Source organism: Oncorhynchus keta, chromosome 11, assembly GCF_023373465.1.
Source record: "Oncorhynchus keta strain PuntledgeMale-10-30-2019 chromosome 11, Oket_V2, whole genome shotgun sequence".
Taxonomy (NCBI): Eukaryota; Metazoa; Chordata; class Actinopteri; order Salmoniformes; family Salmonidae; genus Oncorhynchus; species Oncorhynchus keta.
In genome coordinates this window covers 39,441,529-39,465,081 of record NC_068431.1, presented here as the reverse complement: position 1 = coordinate 39,465,081, position 23,553 = coordinate 39,441,529, and the positions used below count along the sequence as shown (strand labels likewise).

The 23,553-nt window shown below is 41.4% G+C and overlaps 1 protein-coding gene across 2 annotated transcripts in view; it reads right to left on the bottom strand.

The window, feature by feature from the left end:
- The window catches only part of LOC118390250 (connector enhancer of kinase suppressor of ras 2-like), a 55,210-nt gene that overhangs the window by 22,906 nt on the left and 8,751 nt on the right, over positions 1 to 23,553 (bottom strand). For both annotated transcript variants that reach the window (XM_035780617.2, XM_035780618.2), the window contains exons 2-8: positions 23,334 to 23,497; positions 20,184 to 20,386; positions 19,824 to 19,911; positions 19,481 to 19,522; positions 12,933 to 13,052; positions 12,625 to 12,684; positions 9,690 to 9,758 (exon numbers count right to left, since the gene is read on the bottom strand). In XM_035780617.2, coding sequence (XP_035636510.1) covers positions 9,690 to 9,758; positions 12,625 to 12,684; positions 12,933 to 13,052; positions 19,481 to 19,522; positions 19,824 to 19,911; positions 20,184 to 20,386; positions 23,334 to 23,497 — 746 coding nt within the window. The remainder of the gene's footprint in view (positions 1 to 9,689; positions 9,759 to 12,624; positions 12,685 to 12,932; positions 13,053 to 19,480; positions 19,523 to 19,823; positions 19,912 to 20,183; positions 20,387 to 23,333; positions 23,498 to 23,553) is intronic.

Sequence of the window (23,553 nt, the reverse complement as noted above, 5' to 3'; positions counted from 1 at the left end):
TCCAGACTGTCTAGCCCAGCTGATTTGTAGGGGTCCAGATTTTGCAGCTCTTTCAGAACATTGGCTATCTTGATTTGTGTGAAAGAGAAATGGGGAGGCTTGGGCAAGTTGCTGTGGGGTTGCAGGGCTGTTGACCGGGGTAGGGGTAGTCAGGTGGAAAGCATGGTCAGTTGTAGAAAAATGCTTCTTGAAATTCTCAATTATCATGGATAATGGTGGTGACAGTGTTTCCTAGCCTCAGTGCAATGGACAGCTGGGAGGAGGTGCTGTTATTCTCCATGGACTTTAGTGTCCCAGAACCTTTTGGAGTTTGTGCTACAGGATGCAAATTTCTGTTTGAAAAAGCTAGCGTTTGCTTTCCTAACTGCCTGTGTATATTGGTTCCTAACTTCCCTGAAAAGTTGCATATCACGGGGGCTATTCGATGCTAATGCAGTACGCCACAGGATGTTTTTGTGCTGGTCAAGAGCAGTCAGGTCTGGAGTGAACCAAGGTTGATATCTGTTTCTGGTTCTACATTTTTTGAATGCGGCATACTTATTTAAGATGGTGAGGAAAGCACTTTTAAAAGAATAACCAGGCATCCTCTACTGACGGAATGAGGTCAATATCCTTCCAGGATACCCGGGCCAGGTTGATTAGAAAGGCAAGAGGAAGAGTCAGTTCTAGCCCCTTCGGGCAGTTATGTCGGCAGACCAGTCGTGATGAATCGGCAGAGCTCAGTGTAGTAAAAGGGTCCAGGCCAATTGACAAAATATGTATTGTAGCCCAAGAAAATTGGCTGTTGGGCCACTTCAGCTAACAGTCCGATATACTCTAGACAGCAGCTAGCAGGCTAGCAGATGGGCATTCAGGCAAGCCTGTTGAAAACCCCCTCGGGTGCATTACGTTGGTAGACCAGTCGTGAAGGATCGGCGGGGCTCCGTATCTGCAGTAAAAGGGGTCCAGGCCAATTGGCAAAATAGGTATTGTAGCCCAAGGAGTGGCTGATGGACCTCTTCAGCTAACCAGGAGATGGGCCTAGCAGAGGCTAGCTCCAGGCTAATTGGTACCTACTTCGGGACAGATACGTTAGCCAGGAGTAGCCACTTGGATGGCAGCTAGAAAGCTGCGATGATCGAGGTGAAAAGGTTCAGAGCTTGCGGTAGGAATCCGGAGATGTGGGGGAAAGAGTCCGGTATGCTCTGGGATGAATCGCGCTGTGCAGACTTGCAGGAGATGTCCGGGCTAAAGGTTAGCTGATGACCGCTAGCAGTGGCTTGTTAACTAGTAGCTAGTTAGCTGGCTGGCTTCTGTTGGGGCTTCCGGTTCTAAAGTAAAGAAAATAGCAGATCCATACCACATTGGGTGAGGCGGGTTGCAGGAGAGAATGTTGGAGTTGAGGTTAAAAAATATATACTAAATATATGCAAAGAAAAAAGATATATACACGGGACACGACAAGATGAAGATCAGACGAAGACAAAGACGCCTGACTGCTACGCCATCTTGGAATGTTGTAACATTTACAAATGTTGTAAAAGCAGCATACGTTAGAACTCCTTCAAGACAGTTGGAAAAGCATTTCAGGCGAAGCTGGTTGAGAGAATGTCAAGCGTGTGCAAAGCTGTCAACAAGGCAAAGAGTGGCAACTTTGAAGAATCTCAAAGTTTACATGATTACATGATTCCATATGTGTTATTTCATAGTTGAGGTCTTCACTATTATTCTATATTGTAAAACAAAATGTAAAATTAAAGATAAACCCTTGAATAAGCACAGTTGAAGTCAGAAGTTTACATACACCTTAGCCAAAATACATTTAATCTCAGTTTTTCACAATTCCTGACATTTAATCCAAGTAAAGATTTCCTGTTTTAGGTCAGTTAGGATCACCACTTTATTTAAGAATGTGGCAGTAGTTAGTGGCAATAGTTGAGATAATTATCTATTTCAGATTTTGTGTCTTTCATCACATTCCCAGTGGGTCAGAAGTTTACATACACTCAATTAGTATTTGGTAGCATTGCCTTTAAATTGTTTAACTTGGGTCAAACGTTTCGGGTAGCCTTCCACACGCTTCCCACAATAAGTTGGCTGAATTTTGGCCCATTCCTCCTGACAGAGCTGGTGTAACTGAGTCATGTTTGTAGGCCTCCTTGCTCGCACATGCTTTTTCAGTTCTGCCCACAAATGTTCTATAGGATTGAAGTCAGGGCTTTGTGATGGTCGCTCCATTACCTTTACTTTGTTGTCCTTAAGCCATTTTGCCACAACTTTGGAAGTATGCTTGGGGTCATTGTCCATTTGGAAGACCCATTTGCATCCAAGCTTTAACTTCCTGACTGATGTCCTGAGCTGTTGTTTCAATATATCCACATAATATTCCTCCCTCATGATGCCATCTATTTTGTGAAGTACACCAGTCCCTCCTGCAGCAAAGCACCTCCACAACATGATGCTGCCACCCCGTGCGTCATGGTTGTAATGGTGTTCTTTGGCTTGCAAGCCTCCCCCTTTCTCCTCCAAACATAACAATAGTCATTATGGCCAAACAGTTCTATATTTGTTTCCACAGACCAGAGGACATTTCTAAAAACAAAGTACGATCTTTTGTACCTGTTTCCTCCAGCATCTTCACAGGGTCCTTTGCTGTTGTTCTGGGATTGACTTGCACTTTTCACACCAAAGTACATTCATCTCTAGGAGACAGAACACCTCTCCTTCCTGAGCGGTGTGATGGCTGCGTGGTCCCATGGTGTTTGTACTTGTGTACTATTGTTTGTACAGATGAACGTGGTACTTTCAGGCATTTGAAAATTGCTTCCAAGGATGAACCAGACTTGTGGAGATCTGCTATTTTTCTTCTGAGGTCTTGGTTGATTTCTTTTGATTTTCCAATGCTGTCAAGCAAAGAGGCACTGAGTTTGAAGGTAGGCCTTGAAATACATCCACAGGTACACCTCCAATTGACTCAAATTATGTCAATTAGTCTATCAGAAGCTTCTAAATCCATGACAATTTTCTGGAATTGTCCAAACTGTTTAAAGGCACAGTCAACTTAGTGTATGTAAACTTCTGACCCACTGGAATTGTGATACAGTGAGTTATAAGTGAAATAATCTGTCTGTAATAAAAATAGTTGGAAAAATGACTTGTGTCATGCACAAAGTAGATGTCCTAACCGACTTGCCAAAACTATAGTTTGTTAAAACTTCTTACGGCTGTGATCCCGCTAACGGGATCGATATGACAACAGCCAGTGAATGTGCAGGGCGCCAAATTCAAAACAACCGAAATCCCATAATTAAAAGTCGTCAAACATACAAGTATTTCACACCATTTTAAAGATACTATTCTTGTTAATCCCACCACAGTGTCCGATTTCAAATAGGCTTTACTGCGAAAGCACCACAAATGATTATGGTAGGTCAGAGCCAAGTCACAGAAAAACACAGACATTTTTCCAGTGTCACGAACCGGCTCAAAGCCCGTATCAAAAGGGAGACAACGTGGAGATAAGGAGTAACAAAACATATATTTATTAAATAAAGTAAATTAAGTACAATATACAATGGTGTGTGTTAATCAGTCATCAGTAGTGTAAGTGAGTGTTGAAGCTGGTTGAGAGAATGAGTGGGAGGGTCGTCACACCAGCCAAAGAGAGGAGTCACCAGAAATGGAGATAGAATGAATCACTAACCTTTGATGATCTTCATCAGATGACACTCATAGTACTTCATGTTACACAATGCATGTATGTTTTGTTCGATAAAGTTGATGTTTAAAAAATCTCAGTATACATTGGCACGTTATATTCAGTAGTTCCAAAAACATCCAGTGATTTTGCAGAGAGCCACATCAATTTACAGAAATACTCATCATAAATGTTGATGAAAATACAAGTGTTATACATGGAACTTTAGATACACTTCTCCTGCAACCGCTGTGTCAGATTTCAAAAAAGCTTTATGGAAAAAGCAAACCATGCAATAATCTGAGTACAGCGCTCAGAGCCCAAACAAGCCAAAAATATATCCGCCATATTGTGCAGTCAACAGAAGTCAGAAATAACATTATAAGTATTCACTTACCTTTGATGATCTTCATCAGAATGCACTCCCAGGAATCCCAGTTCCACAATAAATGTTTGTTTTGTTCGATAATGTCCATCATTTATGTCCAAATAGGTCCTTTTTTTAGCACGTTTGGTCAACAAATCCAAACTCACGAAGTGCGTTCACTAGGAGCAGACGAAAAGTAAAAAAGGTTCTGTTAAAGTACGTAGAAACATGTCAAACGATGTATAGATGTGTACATGTTTTTAACATAAATCTTCAATAATGTTCCAACCGGAGAATTCCTTTGTCTGTAGAAATGCAATGGAACTCAAGCTAACTCTCACATGAACGAGCGTCACAAGCTCAATGCATTCTGGAAGACCTCTGACTCATTCCCCTCTCATGCGCGCCCACTTCACAGTAAAAGCATCAAACAAGGTTCTAAAAACGGTTGACATCTAGTGGAAGCCTTAGGAAGTGCAACATGACCAATATCCCACTGTATCTTCAATAGGGAATGAGTTGAAAAACGATCAACCTCAGATTTCCCATTTCCTGGTTGGATTTTTTCTCTGGTTTTTGCCTGCCATATGAGTTATGTTATACTCACAGACATCGTTCAAACAGTTTTAGAAACTTCAGAGTGTTTCTATCCAAATATACTAATAATATGCATATATTAGCAACTGGCACTGAGTAGCAGGCAGTTTATTCTGGGCACCTTATACTGTCCCCAGCCAAAATAAATTTGTGGAGTGGTTGAAAAACGAGATTTAATGACTCCAACCTAAGTGTATGTAAACTTCCACTTCAAATGTAGATGTCCAAACTTTTGACAGGTACTGTACATGCAGACGCATCTAGAAAAAAAAACACATCCACTGCCTGCAGTGGCAGATCACACCCCAGCTAGCACATTTGGTTCCTTAGAAGTTGTGGGAACGTGTTTTTTGTTTCATATTGGTTGTGGTGAACGAAGCCATGTGTTTTTTGGACTGGTAACGTTTTTTTAAATGTTCTGAGAACAGAAGTGATCATTTCACCTGTCCCGAGAGCACTTATTTTTAGGTTGAAGTGAGGTTTTACGAAAGTTTTACTCTGGTTCCTTTTAAGTTTCCAGGGTGGTTTTATTACCATTGTAGGTAATTTTGAGTTTTTTGTATAACTTCCTTAAAACTTTCACTGAAAGTTTCAATAATACTTTTAATAACACTGCTACCTTATTTTGGGTTTACTTTTTTGAACTCCAAGCACAGGTAGGACACATGGAAATTATTTTCCTTCAGCATTAATCATGCAAATACATTTATTTTTTAATGTGACACGGCAAAAGTGAGATTAAAACAAAACCGATGCTTGCGCAACTATGGGGCAAAACTGACAGGTTTGGTTCAGATTGTTGGCAACATTTAAAACTATACTTAATCTCCAATGTTTATTGAAAAAAATATATTTGCACAATGTGCACTTATTGTCTATCAATTACATTGTTACAGTTATTGGTTAACTAGCTAGCGAATTTAAGCCATACTAGCATAGACATGACATGAGTAAAAAGTAAAAAAAATCACACCAGAATACACTTAACAAGATAGAGGATAGAGATAGTTTTGTTTGACGCTGAGAACAGAAAGTATATGTTTTAAATAACATTCTTAGAACGTTCTCTGAACGCTACTAAAGTTTTCTTGCGTTATTTATGGATAGTTTTTTTTTAACGTTCTTTGAACAATTTGAAAACATGGCTTTTAATAGAACCATGAGGAAACCTTTAGGAAACATTATGCTGAAGCACTGAAATTCCCACAGAATAAATATTTGAGAACATTCCCAATGTCAAACCAGTTGGAGAATGTTTCGAGAACATTAACAAAATTGAAATTAAATGTAACCACGGTTGAACTTTTAGGAAACATAGAAATAGGGAAACCTTTTGAAAACATTTTGCTGATGTACTGAAATTCCCACATAAGAACGTTGTTTCTTAACTCTCTCTTAACTAATTGAGAACATTCCCAATGTCAAACCAGTTGGAGAACAAACCAAAATCGTTACTCAATGTAATCATGTTGTAACTTTTAGGAAATGTTCTGTTTAAAGTAACAAAACACCATAAAAAAAGGGGGTTTTGTGAAGTTCCTTTAATGTTTGGAGAATGTTCCAAAGCCAAGCAACAATACTGCACCATGCCCAGAAAGTTGTGGGAAGGTTGTATGCAAAAATAACCATAGGACAACCATGTTCTTACCAAGCTCTAAGAAACATAGGTTTGTCAGAAACGTATGCGCTAGCTGGGACAAAGCATGTAATAAGCTAGCTAGCCTCTGGCCCTCAGGACAAGTTTGCCAGTTGTAGGCTTCTATTGGATGTTTGCCAAGGCATGTGACCATTCAGTTAAAGGCACAGTCAACTTAGCATATGTAAACTTCTGACCCAATGGAATTGTGATAGAGTGAATTTTAAGTGAAATAATCTGTATTTAAACCATTGTTAGAAAAATGACATGCACAAAGTAGATGTCCTTACTGACTTGCCAAAACTATAGTTTGTTAATATTATGAAAGTTCATTGGCACAACCACTGTCTCATGTTTCTGGACACAGCATCATGTCATAAAATGTATCATCTATGTGATTGGCTGATCATACAGTAAAATAGTTTTCCATACACAGTAAAATAAGCTACCGCAACCACAATGTATTAGTGTATCTTTGTTAAGGTAGGAGGAAGTACTGTGCCCTTTACCTTTTAAAAATATATCACAAATGTGCAGTTAGGCCTACTAGAAATGGTCCCCTACCGAGCTAGGACACTGCCCCTGCTCAGTATGACAACATCAGTGGCCTGATTAATGCATCCACCAACCCAAACAAATTACAGAAAATGCCACAGTCCTCCCAATCCATTGTTTATATTAGATGTTAGTTTATTATCTCCTGCCAGCTGTTTTCATACTACATCTCCAATTCCACTAGAATCATATTTACTGGTCTTTAAATAGCCTGGAGGGCCTCTGCAGCAACGACAAAGAGAACATACACAGACCTCAATGCAAAGTGACACAAACAGTAGGTCGTGACCTCTAAAGCTGCCACTGTTTCATCAGTGGATGACGTAGCTACTGTGGCTTCTGTACATGTGTGCATAAGCCACAGTAGGATAAACAAACATTTACTTCTGGCAAAAATAGAAGGAATGCTGAATGCTGCAAAGCTTTGATTTTGATCAGATTGTTATTAGAATCCTCATCAGCCAACGCCAATGGCAATAGCTAATGGGGTCTGACAAATAACGAAAAATACATTACAGACAAACTACTTTACAATTTACATACATTTAAAAACATTAGCATGTAGGGTGTGTGTGTGTGTGTGTGTGTGTGTGTGTGTGTGTGTGTGTGTGTGTGTGTGTGTGTGTGTGTGTGTGTGTGTGTGTGTGTGTGTGTGTGTGTGTGTGTGTGTGTGTGTGTGTAGCTATCAGTTACATATACATGTCAGTACATACACACAATAAGAAGGTCCCGTGGGGGAGAGGAATTGTGCCGTGAGGTGTTGCTTTATTTGTTTTTTGAAACCAGGTTTGCTGTTCACTTATGCGATGGAAAGGTGTTCCATGCAATCATGGCTCTGTATAATACTGTAAGTTTCCTTGAATTTGTTCTGGACCCCGGGACTTGAAAAGACCCCTGCTGGCGTGTCTGGTGGATTAAGTGTGTGTGTCAGTGCTGTGTGTAAGATGACTATGCAAACAATTGGGAATTTCCAACACATTCATGTTTCTTATAAAAAAGAAGTGATGCAGTCAGTCTTTCCTCAACTCTTAGCCAAAGAGACCGGCATGTATAGTATTAATACAGTATTAGCCCTCTGATTACAATAAAGAGCAAATTGTCCCGCTCTGTTCTGGGCCGGCTGCAGCTTAACTATGTCCTTCTTTGCAGCACATGACTATATGACTGGACAATAATCAAGATAAAACTAGAGCCTGCAGGACTTGCTTTGTGGAGTGTAGTGTCAAAAAAGCAGAGCATCTCTTTATTACGGACAGACCTCTTCCCATCTTTACAACCATTACATTAATATGTTTTGACCATGACAGTTTACAATTTAAGGTAACACCAAGTAATTTAGTCTCCTCAACTTGCTTAACAGATACACCATTCATTCCCAGATTCAGCTGAGTTATAGAACTTATAGAATTATTTGTACTAAATACAATCCTCTTAGTTTTTAGATATGTTCAGGACCAGTTTATTTCTGGCCACCCATTCTAAAACTGATGGCAACTCTTTGTTTGGGGTTGCAGTGATTTCACTAGCTGTGGTTGCTGACGTGTACAGGGTTGAATCATCAGTTTCTGCCCATCATTTATTTAATTTTATTCTATCACTCGTTATATCATCTTGGCTTCTTCTTCTTCTTTATGATGGGTTTAGTCACATAATTTCTCAATTTGCAGTAAGTCAGCCAGTCAGATGTGCAGCCAGACTTATTAGCAACTCTGTTTGCCCAATCTCTGTCAACCATACATTTTTCAATTCCTCATCAACCCATGGAGCCTTAACAATTCTTAACTGGTGCATGGTTTTGGAAACTTGGCTTTCCTGGATATAGCCCCTATATTGTAATCACTGCATCCAATGGGTACAGATACAGCATTAGAACAAAGTTCTACAATATTAGTAAAGACGTGATCAATACATCCAGAGGGTCTTGTTTCTGTCGTGTTTGTAAACACCCAGACCGGGCCGGTCACAGGACAGATGGAAACCGCAACAAAGAGCAGGGATTCAAACAGTCACACTCTCGGGACAATCCGTGGTCCTAGCCACAAGAGCAGTAGGCCGTGTACAAGCTGCTAAGGAAACCTGGCTAGCTTGATAGCTAGCAAAACGTTAGTTAGAAGCTACTGTAGGATAGCATCTGCACCAACGTGGCTACTTCTCTGGAGTGAAATAGATATGCTATTGTTCCTTGTAATACAGTGAACGTCCCACACCTTAATGTGATGTTACATGTTGACAATTGTTTGAAAATAAATCAGTTAATTCATAGTTATTTTACAAAAGAAAGCCAAAAGAAAGATGTGTTTCAATGTATCTACTAAAGAGGAGAAAACATTGATGTAGATAATTTGATTAACCATAACTAGGGTATCTATTGATGAATATAGAGGAGTGATTTGCCTGTCCTTTTTGCTGTTTAAAGTGAGATCATGTCAGATTAAATGGATTGTCCAGTGCTGCCAACCCATGTGCGTTAAATGAACCGACTCGGTTACATTGGGAACTAAAAGCTCATTATCAATTAATGACTATCCAGACCCCTGTATCCTTACAAGTACATTAAATCCCTAACTACCAGATACTAAATGATTAATTGAGGACTAATTAGGTACTAGGAAGAACTAAATAAGCACCTTGTACTTGGCTTCCAAAGGCAACGCATTTAGTCCCCAGACAGGCTGGGCAAGAGGAGTATAGAGTCTAGGAAAGCAGACGTTTCTCATTCATGATAGCTGACCTTTCCTGACCCAGACTGAACAGAATGTATTTCACACACCCTGAGAGAGATCCTGTAGGACTAAATGACATAACAGTACTCAGTGCTGTACTCAGTATCCACAGTGGAACACTCAGTCTGGACTCACCACAGTTTGGTGATTGACCTGAATAACCTCGTCTCCCGCATGGATCTTCTTGCACTGGTCAGCTGGAGACTGCAGAGACAGTGACAGACAGTATCCAAGTAAGACAAGTAGAGGTTAGGACACATCGACTGTGCCATCATGGCAATATAAACAGACAGATCATTGTCATCAGAGACCTTTGTCTATGGTTTGTCAGTATAGGTCATATACTAACTACTACGTAAGTATACGCTTTGGCCAACTACTTTGAATTTATTGTCATGCCAAAAATGACATACAGTGCCTTTGGAAAGTTTTCAGACCCCTTGACTTTTTCCACATTTTGTTACGTTACAGCCTTGTTCCAAAATTATTATTTTTTAAATGTAATCCTCACCAATCTACACAGAATACCCCATAATGACAAAGCGAAAACAGAAATACCTTATTTACATAAGTATTTAGACCCTTTGCTATGAGCTCAGGTGCATCCTGCCATTGATCATCCTTGAGATATTTCTACAACTTGATTGGAGTCCACCTGTGGTAAATTCCATTAATTGGACATGATTTGGAAAGGCACACACCTGTTTATATAAGGTTCCACAGTTGACAGTGCATGTCAGAGCAAAAGCCAAGCCATGAGGTCGAAGTAATTGTCTGTAGAGCTCCGAGACAGGATTGTGTCAAGGCACAGATCTGGGGAAGGGTACCAAAAAATGTCTGCAGCATTGAATGTCCCCAAGAACACAGGGCCTCCATCATTCTTAAATGAGCAATCAGGGGAGAAGAACCTTGGTCAGGGAGGTGACCAAGAACCCAATGGTCACTCTGACAGAGCTATAGAGTTCCTCTGTGGAGATGGGAGAACCATCCAGAAGGACAACCATCTCCGCAGCACTCCACCAATCAGGCCTTTATGGTAGAGTGGCCAGATGGAAGCCACTCCTCTATAAAAGGCACCTGACAGCCCTGCTTGGAGTTTGTCAAAAGGTACCTAAAGACTCTCAGACCATGAGAAGCTAAATTCTCTGGTCTGATGAAACCAAATTTAACTCGCTGGCCTGAATGCCAAGCGTCACCTCTGGAGGAAACCTGGCACCATCCATACTGTGAAGCATGGTGGTGGCAGCATCATGCTGTTGGGATGTTTTTCAGCGGCAGGGACTGGGAGACTAGTCAGGAGTGAGGCAAAGATGCACGGAGCAAAGTACAGAGAGATCCTTGATGAAAACCTGCTCCAGAGCGCTCAGGATCTCAGACTGGGGCGAAGGTTTACCTTCCAACAGTACAACGATCCTAAGCACACATCCAAAACAACTCAGGGGTGGCTTAGGGACAAGTCTCTGAATGTCCTTGATTGGCCCAGCCAGAGCCCGGACTTGAGCCTGATCCAACATCTCTGGAGAGACCTGAAAATAACTTTGTAGCAATGCTTCTCATCCAACCTGACAGAGCTTGAGAGGATCTACAGAGAAGAATGGGAGAAACCCCCCAAATACAGGTGAGCCAAGCTTGTAGTCATACCCAAGAAGAGTCGAGGCTGTAATCACTGCCAGAGGTGCTTCAACAAAGTACTGAGTAAAGGGTCTGAATACTTATGTAAATGTGATATTTCTGTTTTTCATGTCTGAAATCCTTGCTTTGTGGTTATTGGGTATTGTGTGTTGGTTGATGAGGGAGAAAAAACGATTTAATCAATTTTAGAATTAGGCTGTAACTTAACAAAATGTGTAAAAAGTCAAGGGGTCTGAAAACTTTCTGAATGCACTGTACATGGCATAATGAACAGAACAAAGGAGTTGGCTAAAGCAAAGACTGATCTGAAACGGGAGGCTACGGTGGCACAGCTTTAGAAGACAGATAAATGATGGTCCCCCCCCAAAATGTCCAGTAACAGTCTAAAGAGTGTTACTTTTTTTAAATGTATGTTTTTAAATGTATGTAAAATGCAAAAAGTATTTTGTCTGTAATGTATTTTTCATTATATGTCAGACCCCAGTAAGACTAGCTGTTGCCATTGGCGTCGACTAATGGGGATCCTAATAAAATAAAATAAAAAATATAAATCTCAGCCACCATTTAGCAGCAATTGAAAAGACCAGATGAGTTAGATCACTTGGCAGAGACATCACCAGCCTCTATACCTCCCTTCATACCGTGGTACTACGACTGCAAACTTTGTACAATATCTCCAGTATTTTCCTTCCATAGGGGCTCGGAAATAACAAAAATGATCAGTCACAGTGTGTGTCTGAGTAAAACTTAAACATCACATTAAACAGCAGCACCCATTCCCTCTCCATCTCCTACAGAGAATCCTCCCCATCCCAGTCCTGCTTTGAAAGTGTTGCCAGTTAGAAGAGCTGTGGTTCTCTGTGCAATACTACCATCTGTAAGCCTCTGTCACCCCTCCTTTGTTTCACCCCCAATTAAACACCCAGATGTTCATTAGGGTGTTCACTATTTGCTGCATTAATTGAACAGTTATCCCAGAGCCCCAACCAGAGGATCTGATCTTTATAGCACTACAAGAAGCTCATGGGTCAAAGAAGAAAGCCAATGGTAGGAGACAAAAACAAAGGTATGGTAATCTCTCATGGACAGACTACAGTACGTAAACATAAATGGTACCGTAGATCTTTCATGATACAATGGGATGCATGAGATAACGAGTTCCGGTGCTTTGGACAAATCACGATTTCGCAGCTGTTAGCATCTTTTGAATTTAAGAAGGGGAGGGGACATTTGGCCCATAGAGTTGCTGGTTCCGATCTCTTCTCAACACATATGGACCCAGAACTTAATCGAGCATCTGACCAATTACGCAAGACTTTAGTTCTGGGTTAACCGAGATTAAAGGTATGGTGGCAAGAGTGGGTATGGTTAGCAGAGAATGTTTAAAGTAAAACATTTGTTTTACTCCAGGGTAACAGGGTCCAGAAAGTAGACTTACGTTCTCAGTGGTCCCAGTGATGACATGAAGGCCGTCGTATGTAGATTTGATGTACATTCCCTAATATGAGAGGAAAAAGGCTGAACATTATTAAACTTAAAAGCAGAATAATGTAGTAATAATGATGAGACTTATACTTCCCAATATCTTGTTATGAAACTTGTAAGCAACAGCAAACAAAGTGAGCCTGCTTTCTCTGTCATAGAACTATCCTGTCAAAGACTGAGTATCTTAGACAAACTCCTTGTTCAGCTCCTGTGGAGGTATGATTGAAGGCATCTATAGTATAGTATAGAGTGAGAACTAACCAGGCCCTCGCTGGGCATGATATTGGTCAGGTGCACCACCTCCAGATGGGCCGACTGGGACACCAGCGAATCAGAGGACAGCGAGATGATGTGGTCACAGATCCCAGACAATGTTTTACACTGCAGACAGAAGAAGACAGGACGGGATCATTCTATATGCTGCATCTCACACTGACAACTGGGTAATATGAATTACTGCCTGAATAACTATCATTCTTTGGATGCCTAAATGATACAGGTAACACCAACACAAAGTGTCTTAATAGGGTGCTGGGCCACAACGAGCCGCCAGAACGGCTTCAATGCACCTTGGCAGAACTCCATTGAAGGGATGCAAAACCATTCTTGCATAAGAAATTCTATCATTTGGTGTTTTGTTGATGGTGGTGGAAAACAGTCTCAAGCGCTGCTCCAAAATCTCCCATAAGTGTTCATTTGGGTTGAGATCTGGTGACTGAGACACACGTTTAAAACTCCATATACTCCTTTCCCAGCTAGCACATTTGGAACCTCGGAAGTTGTGGGAACTAATCATTTTGATTTCACATTGGTTGTGAGAACGAAGCCATACGTTTCCAGACCGGTAAAACTGAAAGTTTTCTAAACTTTCTAAAAACAGAAGTGAAAATTTCACCTGTTCTGGAAACGTTTATTTTTAGGTATAGGGAGGTTCTGAGAACGTTTTACTCTGGTTCCTTGAAAGTTTTCCTGGGAGGTTTAATTAACGCACTTTTGTAACTTCCTTAAAACTTTCATTGTTTCAATAAATTGAAGTCAGACGTTTACATACACTTTAGCCAAATACATTTAAACTCAGTTTTTCACAATTCCTGACATTTAATCCTAGTAAAAAATCCCCTGTCTTAGGTCAGTTAGGATCACCACTTTATTTTAAGAATGTGAAATGTCAGAATAATAGTAGAGAGAATAACAGCTTTTATTTATTTAATCACATTCCCAGTGGGTCAGAAGTTTACATACACTCAATTAGTATTTGGTAGCATTGCCTTTAAATTGTTTAACTTGAGGGCAAACGTTTCGGGTAGCCTTCCACAAGCTTCCCACAATAAGTTGGGTGAATTTTGGCCTCCTAGCTTGCACACGCTTTTTCAGTTTTGCCCACAAATGTTCTATAGGATTGAGGTCAGGGCTTTGTGATGGCCGCTACCAATAACATGACTTTGTTGTCCTTAAGCCATTTTGCCACAACTTTGGAAGTATGCTTGGGGTCATTGTCCATTTGGAAGACCCATTTGCATCCAAGCTTTAACTTCCTGACTGATGTCTTGAGCTGTTGTTTCAATATATCCACATGCCATCTATTTTGTGAAGTGCACCAGTCCATACTGCAGCAAAGCACCACCACAACATGATGCTGCCACCCCCTGTACTTCATGGTTGTAATGGTGTTCATAGGCATGCAAGCCTCCCCCTTTTTCCTCCAAACATAACAATGGTCATTATGGCCAAACAGTTATATTTTTTTTTATCAGACCAGAGGATATTTCTCCAAAAAGTACCATCTTTATCCCCATGTGCAGTTGCAAACTGTAGTCTGGGTTTTTGGCGGTTTTGGAGCAGTGGTTTCTTCCTTTCAGGTTATGTCGATATAGGACTAATCTTACTGTGGATATAGATACTTTTGTACCTGTTTCCTCCAGCATTTTCCCGAGGTCCTTTGCTGTTGTTCTGGGATTGATTTGCACTTTTCGCACCAAAGTACATTCATCTCTAGGAGACAGAACGCCTCTCCTTCCTGAGCGGTGTGATGGCTGCGTGTTCCCATGGTGTTTATACTTGTGTACTATTGTTTGTACAGATGTACGTGGTACTTTCAGGCATTTGGATATTGCTCCCAAGGATGAACCAGACTTGTGAAGGTCTACAATTCTTTTTCTAAGGTCTTGGCTGATTTCTTTTGATTTTCCAATGATGTCAAGCAAAGAGGCACTGAGTTTGAAGGTAGGCCTTGAAATACTTCCACAGGTACACCTCCAATTGACTCAAATTATGTCAATTAGCCTATCAGAAGCGTATAAAGCCATGACATAATTTTCTGGAATTGTTCAAGCTGTTTAAAGGCACAGTCAACTTAGTGTATGTAAACTTCTGACCCACTGGAATTGTCATACTCTGAATTATAAGTGAAATATTTGTTGAGAAAATGACTTGTGTCATGCACAAAGTAGATGTCCTAACCGACTTCCCAAAACTATAATTTGTTAACAGGTATTTGTTATTGAAAAAGGAGTTTTAATGACTCCAACCTAAGTGTATGTAAACTTCCCACTTTATCTGTATTTTTTAACTCCAATCACAGATAGGACATATAGAAAATTATTTCCTTAGCTATTAATCATGCCAACACATTTATTTTTCAACCTATAATCTTCTGTTCTCTATCCATGACCACACTGACCACACTTAACAAGATATAAGAAAGAAAGAAAGAGTTTTATTGATGCTGAGAACAGAATGTAATTATTTTTTTATAACATTACTAAACTTTACTTGTGGTTTTTATGGAAAGTTTTCTTAATGTTATGAGAACAACTTGAGAACATTACTTATAAATAGAGCCTTTATTTAACCAGGCAAGTCAGTTAAGAACACATTCTTATTTTCAATGACAGCCTAGAAACAGTGTGTTAACTGTCTTGTTTAGGGGCAGAATGACAGATTTTTACCTTGTCAGCTTGGAGATTCAATCTTGCAAACCTTTCGGTTACTGGTCCAACACTCTAACCACTAGGCTACCTGCCGCCCCAACCATGAGAAAATCTGTAGGAAATGATATGCTGAAGTACTGAATTTCCCACAGAAAAAAGTTCCCTATTAACCTAAAGTTGATCAGCATTAAAATGAAAATCCCCATTAAAATGTATCCCGTTTCAACTAGAGATATGTTTGTTGCATGCTGCGTTGATGTCGATCTTCTGCATCTGGAGTGGAAGGTGGCAGAGCTGCAGCAGTGTTTGTCAGACCAGGAGATTCCAAAAATTGGTCTTATCACGGAAATATCTGTAGTCTTCCCCTCTATGGAAAGGTGAGACTCTCACAATGGTGTTTTCCATTTAGCTCTACGAGTGTCAGGGAACTCGTCTGAAGCCAATACTGCCGATCTGCCAGTAGGGTCTGAACAGTTTGGGCTACACACTAATATGACCACACCATCAAAAGGTTAGACTCTCTTGTTTTGCTCTAGGATGCCCACAAGTCTCACAAGACTCATCTGAAGGTAACCCTGTACCAGATTTTTTTATTATGAAAGTACTTTAGTGCCAAAAAGTGGTTAAATATGGGTAAAAAATATAGAAATAATTTTCTGAACTTATCTCTCAGACATAGGACAGGCACTTCAAAACATAATCCAAAAATAAATACAAATGATCTGTTTTGACATGATGAATATGTCATTCAATGTGTTTCTATAGGCTAATAGCAGTAAGGCCAAATTCAATGTTTCATCAAATAACATTCTAAATCAAATAGCTAAATGATCCTTAGTATGACCTTCTTAAAACAATTCCATATGTTAGCGTAGTAGACACCCAGCCCCGGGACCTTAGACCTTCTATTAACATTCTTGGAACAATTTGAGAACATGACTTTAAATAGAACCATGAGAAAACTTGTAGAGAATCATTATGCTAAAGTACTGAAATTCCCACAGAATATTTTTTTAACCTTCTCTGAACTATTTGAGAACATTCCCCATGACAAACCAGTTGGAGAACGTTCCTAGAACATTACCAACATTTAAATTTGAACGTTTAGGAAACATTCAGTTAAAGTAATGAAATACCAAGAAAACAATGTTTTCTTGTCATGTTCCTTAAATGTGATGAGAACGTTCCAAAGCCAAGCAACTATCCTACACCATTCCAAGAAAGTTGTGGGAAGGTTATATGCAAAATAACCATAGGACACAAAAATCACCTCAGAATGTTATGTGCTAGCTGGGTTGAGACCCTTCTTTCAGAGTCACTGAGATCTCTTCTTCTAACCATGGTAGCCAAAATTATGGGAAACTGGGCATTGTTATACATGGAACCACACCTGTGTGGAAGTAACTGCTTACAATATACTATGTAATCCTCATTTAATCAAGTGTGTCATGACGTTGCCCTCTTTGGTTACAGCGAGCACCATCCCCCGCTCTCTGCTCCTACAACCAGACTGCTGTGGTCAGAGAGAGGTCGTAAATTCCTGAGGAGAGGATCTCCTCATGGCCACACAGTATAACGAAAGAGTGAATTTTCATAGAGAACAAAGGAATTTCTTCCACCTCATAGAACTTGAGGTCCGAACAACATTTATGTTCCGGAGAAGGTATAAAAGATCGGGGAAGAATCCAGCTACGAACTGGTCCGTTTGTTACAACTTGGGGAAGCTCATGGGAGACGGTGTGGCCACATTACCATAATGCTGTTTATATAATAGCCTCAGATATGAGGTTTACCTCTAATTGTTGTATAAGATGAATGAGTGAGTATGATACTGTTTGTAAAATTGTGTAATGTGATTTTGGACTGTTTAATGAAGGAAACTCCAATTCCCTTTTGAGTTGAACTAAATCAGAGGACGAAAACTCTCCAACAGAAACAAACTTTTCAACAAAGATCCCGACGACACACTGAGCGTAAATATATATATTGATTGTAATTGTTCCCGAATGAGTGATCGTTCATGTGCAAAGGATTAGCATTTCAATTGTTATAATTATCAACTTTGTAGTGTCTCATCTCAGTTGACCCCCACTTCCCCTTTTGTCCATCAAGCCGCGATACCGGTTTATCCCTCTAGGGAAACTCCGTTATCATTTCCTTGTAACTATCTGCTGTTAGTTCATGCATTTCTGTGAATTACTTAGTTAGTAAATAAATTATTTAAGACAATTGATGTATGTATGACTCATAGTGAAGACTGGGTTCGTGCAGATAACCAACAATTAACGACATTTGGAATGAGACTAATGTGAGGTAAAGTAAATAATTCATTAATTTGAAGACTAATTGATCAGATATAAAATATCTGAAAGGTTATATTAGGAAATGATAACTTTGTAATCTGAATATTTTCCTTGGTGCCCCGACTTCCTAGTTAATTACAGTTACATGATTAATCAGTTTGATCGCGTAATACTAATTACAGAGAATCTTTGATAACAACTAAGTCTTCAATTTAATGATAGTAAAGACACGACAAGTGTTTCCTTTATTTTGGCAGTTACCTGGAAAAGAAGCCACACAGTGTAAGGTATTACTACTACACTGTCTGCTACATTGTCTATTGTGAGCATCGGGATCGTGCATCACTTCCTGGAGTTCAACAGTATCACTTTGAAGGACAAAGAGCCAACTGGGAGCCAACTGGAGTCACTTTCTTCTTCTCCTGCTTGCGTTTTTAGAGCAACAAGAATGAAGCACTGTATGCAATTATCTGAGAATCTGACCCGTTTTTTAATGAGCGATTCTTCGGTTTATTCATCATCTGAGACGCACAGGGCATTCTTCAAAGACAAGCTACGGCTCTCCTTCCCAGGTTTAACAAGTTGAGGAAAAAGGGGTCTCTCATTGGTCTATGCAGCACTGTATGAACAGTGCTGGATGCTGCCATGTCCTTCAGATGTCATGTCAAATGTACTGTATGTAGGTTTCTATTACTGCCAAAAGTAGCACAGTGACCAGAACTTGCTGGCAGTGAACAGCGTAGCTACAGTGACACAGTCATGACCTTCCATCTATTCCCTTAGTCTCCAGTTGGGCTCTCTCTCCATTGCTCTCTCTCACTTTCTCTCTTGCTCTCTCTCTCACACACACACACACACACACACACACACACACACACACACACACACACACACACACACACACACACACACACACACACACACACACACACACACACACACACACACACACACACACACACAAACAAAAACACGTCTGGCTTGTACATAGTTTGTCCTAGCTTCTCCTTTATTATTGCCTCACCATCTCTCTCCCTGTCTAATTGCTGTAGGCAGGAATGCCCGCGGGAGCAGCAGGGAGGTTCTGCATTATTCAACACAGACTGCCAACCAAAGGCCTTAAAACTGCGGCTTTTGAGAAATACACAGGCAGACTCACACACTCTTATTAATAATCTAAACCCTTTTCTTCCATAGTGCTGCCTGCCTGGTCGATGAGGAGGACGCGTGTGACTGTATTATCACATGTTCAAGTGTGGGCATGTGCCCCAATTCAAGTAGTGTGTGTGTGTGTGTGTGTGTGTGTGTGTGTGTGTGTGTGTGTGTGTGTGTGTGTGTGTGTGTGTGTGTGTGTAAAGATTCCTGAGTGTTTTAATTCATAGTCCCATATAACGTTGGATGATTCACATGCCACTTATTGTGAAAACATTTGATAAGTTTTTACTGTTTACTGACTACAGTTGCTTATGTTATGATTGTTAACTAAGATTAAGTATTAGGTGGCAGTTAATGATTGATAATAAGATTTGTAGGTCTTGTGGGCATTAAACCCCATAGAAGGAAACTTAAAACTCACCACATGAAGAATTTTGTTTTCTGTCTCATACACCGTGCAGTCCTGCAAGACAATTAAAACCAGTTAGAGAACTAATGTTTTTTTTAAACATTAAAATAAAACTGAGCTCCTATCAGATGAGACAGATGCAAATATCCCAAGTGCAGTGAAATGAATTTATTTGGCAGACTGTCTCTTGAGAGTATTTAAAACAGGAAAGTTATTTTCAGTCGGCCTTCATCTTATTCCCGACAAAACAGAATTATAAAATGGAGGTATATAGCCAAGTGTTCTGTCAGAGACATATTGATGCACTAACTAGTTAATTAATTCCCTAACCTTTACCCACCCCTGGACAACTCACCTGCTGTACTATGGTGGTTAACTCCAGGCACAGTTGAACAATATTGTTCTTCAGTAAGGAGTACTCTGTCACACTGACAAATGGGGATCTGGCAAGAGGGAAGAAAGTACAATATGCAGGGATCAGACATCAGAGGATAGGAGAGTGCAGAGCAGTCCGTGAGATATAGAAAAGAAACATCTCTGCATAAGACAGTACTTGCCTTCCCCAACAACTTTACAATGAAAGAGAACCATATATAAACTATTAGGCATACGCAAATGAAGTTCCTCTGGGGAAAATAAGCTACTCTAAGTCTAACAAAACTGGGATGTTCCGATGCATCAATCTCAACCCCCGAAGCTGAGATGTAACACCCACCTGTCCAGCCAGGCCAGCAGGTTCTTGGCTGCTCCGATGAGGTCCACCACAGAGGTGAGGAAGTCGTTGGGCAGCCTGCGTGAGGCCCGGCCATCATAATGGCCACCTCGACGCCTCCCTGTGATGAAGTTCTGCAGGTTCTTGGCTGAGGCATTGAGCTTGTGGGATAGGGTACGCAGGTTCTCAGTCTCCAGACCGTAGTTCTGGAACAGAGCGTACAGTACCCTTAGACCATGGTCCAGTATGCTCCCAGAAGTGTTTGACTTTAAAGTTCAAATGTGGATACATTAAGTTCACGTGGAGAAATAACAGTAACTTGCAATGACATTATGGTGTGACTGACATATTCAGTACTTGTATTAGAAAGCTCATACAGAACAGTGCTGCAGCAAATGTATAGTGCATATAAGATCTAAATGCCAGAGATATATAGAGACAAATCCCTTCAGTCACATAATCTCAGATAATCTCAGATTTCCCTCTTAATTTATCTACCAAACCAGGTGGACAGCTTTATCCTTTGGATCTAGAGTTATTCAAGTAAACATAAAGGGATGCTTGCCTCATCATAGACACAATGAAGACCACTCATCTGTCATACTCGTTGTCACAATAGTGTGTCTGTTAGAGATGTGTGCCTGTGTGTGAATAGTTGTCTCTGATTCTCCGTGTCTAGTCAACATTAGTCACTGTCACCATGGAGAAATACCTCCTTCCTGTCTAACCCACAACAATGTAGCTAAGCCCAGCCCAGCCCAGTTGCCATGGTGACTCCTGGCTTTGTCACTCTTAATTACAACAAGCCCAGTGTTTCCATAGCTTCTTCTTCCCTTATTGATTTTCCTCTTTCATTCAAAATATCAAAGTAATGTGCTGCTGTCTGATCAGGCTGCTCTTTATGGGGGCTTCTCCATCGCTAGTCACCTATTTACGTCAATGCAGAGGATGACAAGGGATAAAAGGTGGGGGAGAATTAAATATGTTATACTGTACATCCATGCAAATAAGCTAAGCGGCACAATAATAAGGCCTTGTTCTTGGCAGTCGACCCACTGTAGAGGAAACACACCATTATGCTGCTGGGTGGTGGTGAGTACTGACCAGCTCAGCCATTTCCCTGCTACCTTCCTTTCAGTGAGCCATTCAGGCAGAGAGAGGCGTCACTGCATGGAGGGGACACTTTCCTCTGATGGCTGTAATGTCTTTTGTAATTTGGTGGGAGCAAAATCCCTATTACATCAACAACTCAGCAGCAGAGCCCTGTCTGTCTGTCTGGTCACTGCCGACTGATGAACAATTATCTAACTCCCAGCAACAACCGACACTCAGTTTGATGTCAAAGTGAGTCAGCAGTCACACTGACACTAAGCCTGCATTGTCTTTCAATCCATCACACTCATATAATCAACCCAGGAAAGATAAATTAATTTCAACAATTGATCTGCAGAGAGTCTTGTCTTACACAAGCAGAGCAGAGGGACTGAGACCTATTCAGCATACATCCGTTTTGGTCAGGCCACTAATAAGGCAGTGTGTGTGTGTGTGTGCGTGTGCGTGACCACATCCGTGTCCTGTCTCTCCTGTCCCCTCCACCTGTTGGTCTCCTCCAGTACAGTCATTACTCATGTCAGCCTCCTCTCAGCAGAGTGACGCAATGTTCAGCTGTAGTGCACTTTGCCAGGATCAATGGGGACATGTCCCAGCATCCAATGATAATCACAGCACATCACTATAATAGAGATGGGATGCAGAACACACACTATACTGTCTTAGCACATATTCACATGTTCACAGACTCATACACACACGCTCACACAGTCGCAAACTTATACTATAGCCCCCTATGTGAACATAAAGGAGGAACATTTTGCTCAACATTCACACACATTCTGACACACACACCCAGGCAGCCCCCATCAGACCATCTAATTAACAGACACAGATAACATGTGTGTGGTTGTCTGTGTGGAGATGTTGGGTCTCAGGCAGCCCAGGCACTCTAATGATGTTCTGCTGCAGGCCGCTCTGTCACAGGGAATCACACACTAACCTCAGCTAGCTCCACACACACCTCACACACAGGCAGCCTCTCACACACACACACACACGCGCACACACACACTCCCTCCCAGCTGCTGTTGTCTAGGCCTATGGATCTATTATCAGACACTTCCTCAGCCCATCAGAGAGGACGTGTGCTGTGTGGCCCCTCTTTGAATCAGTCAAGTTAATACAGAGCTCTTAGCTCGCTCTAACAGGGCTCTTCCCATGCCTACGCCTGATTCTCTCTGTATGAGTCATCATACACCAAGACTAACGACACCCATTACATGCATCCCTTACTGATGCACACAGCACAGGCTCCTCCCGCTCCGCCTCTAATCAGCACAGGCTCCTCCCGCTCCATCTCTAATCAGCACAGGCTCCTCCCACTCCACCTGAAGTCAGCATAGGCTCCTCCCGCTCCACCTCTAATCAGCCCAGACTCCCCCCGCTCCACCTCTAATCAGCCCAGACTACCCCGCTCCACCTCTAATCAGCCTTGGCTCCTCAAGCTCCACCTCTATCAGCACAGGCTACTCCCACTCCACCTCTGTCAGCACAGGCTCCTCCCGCTCCACCACTAATCAGCACAGTCTCCTCCCACTCCACCTCTATCTAGGAAAAAAGGATACAATTCACCAATGAATCTGAATTAGCCTTTAGCTCCAACGGACACAAATCATCGCCGCGACTTTGGCCCAAGCCTCAGCTCTACCTCTCTAGCCCTGGTCACTGAGCACTGCTGCTGCCTCTCTCCTCTACTCCTTGTTACTCAGCAGATAACACTGATGACGGCTGTAGATAATAAAGCGACACTTTCTACTGACCTTTTATTGTCTTCAATCTTGTCTGTCATGCCTTGTCTCTCAAACGGTGCACAAACAGATCTAGCAACTAGGCTAGCTGGACATCTCCTGCACGTCCACCGTGTTTCTCTAGTTGGAGCACTGGCTTGGTTGCACTGGACTGCACTGGCTTGGTTGCACTGGAAGGCATCGATAGTAAAGTTATTCTGTCATGTCCGTAAACAAGAGGTCTAACTCTACAGCCCTTTGCCCTGACCATCTCTCCTGACTCCAGCCCTGCATGTCTAGATGAACTCCTCACCAGGGCACAGAGTAGGTCCACAGCCTCCAGGATGAGCTCCTGGTGTCCGATGCGGGTGACCCCCAGCTCCTCCAGCTCCTGGTGGGTGATGTGGAGAAGCTGCTCCCCGTTGATCTTCTCCCTCTCAAAGTTTTTAATGTACTGCTGCAGACAGTCATCCAGGCCTGCATGGGGGACACACAATGAGGGGGGAATCTATGTTAGGCACACCTTTGTTTTA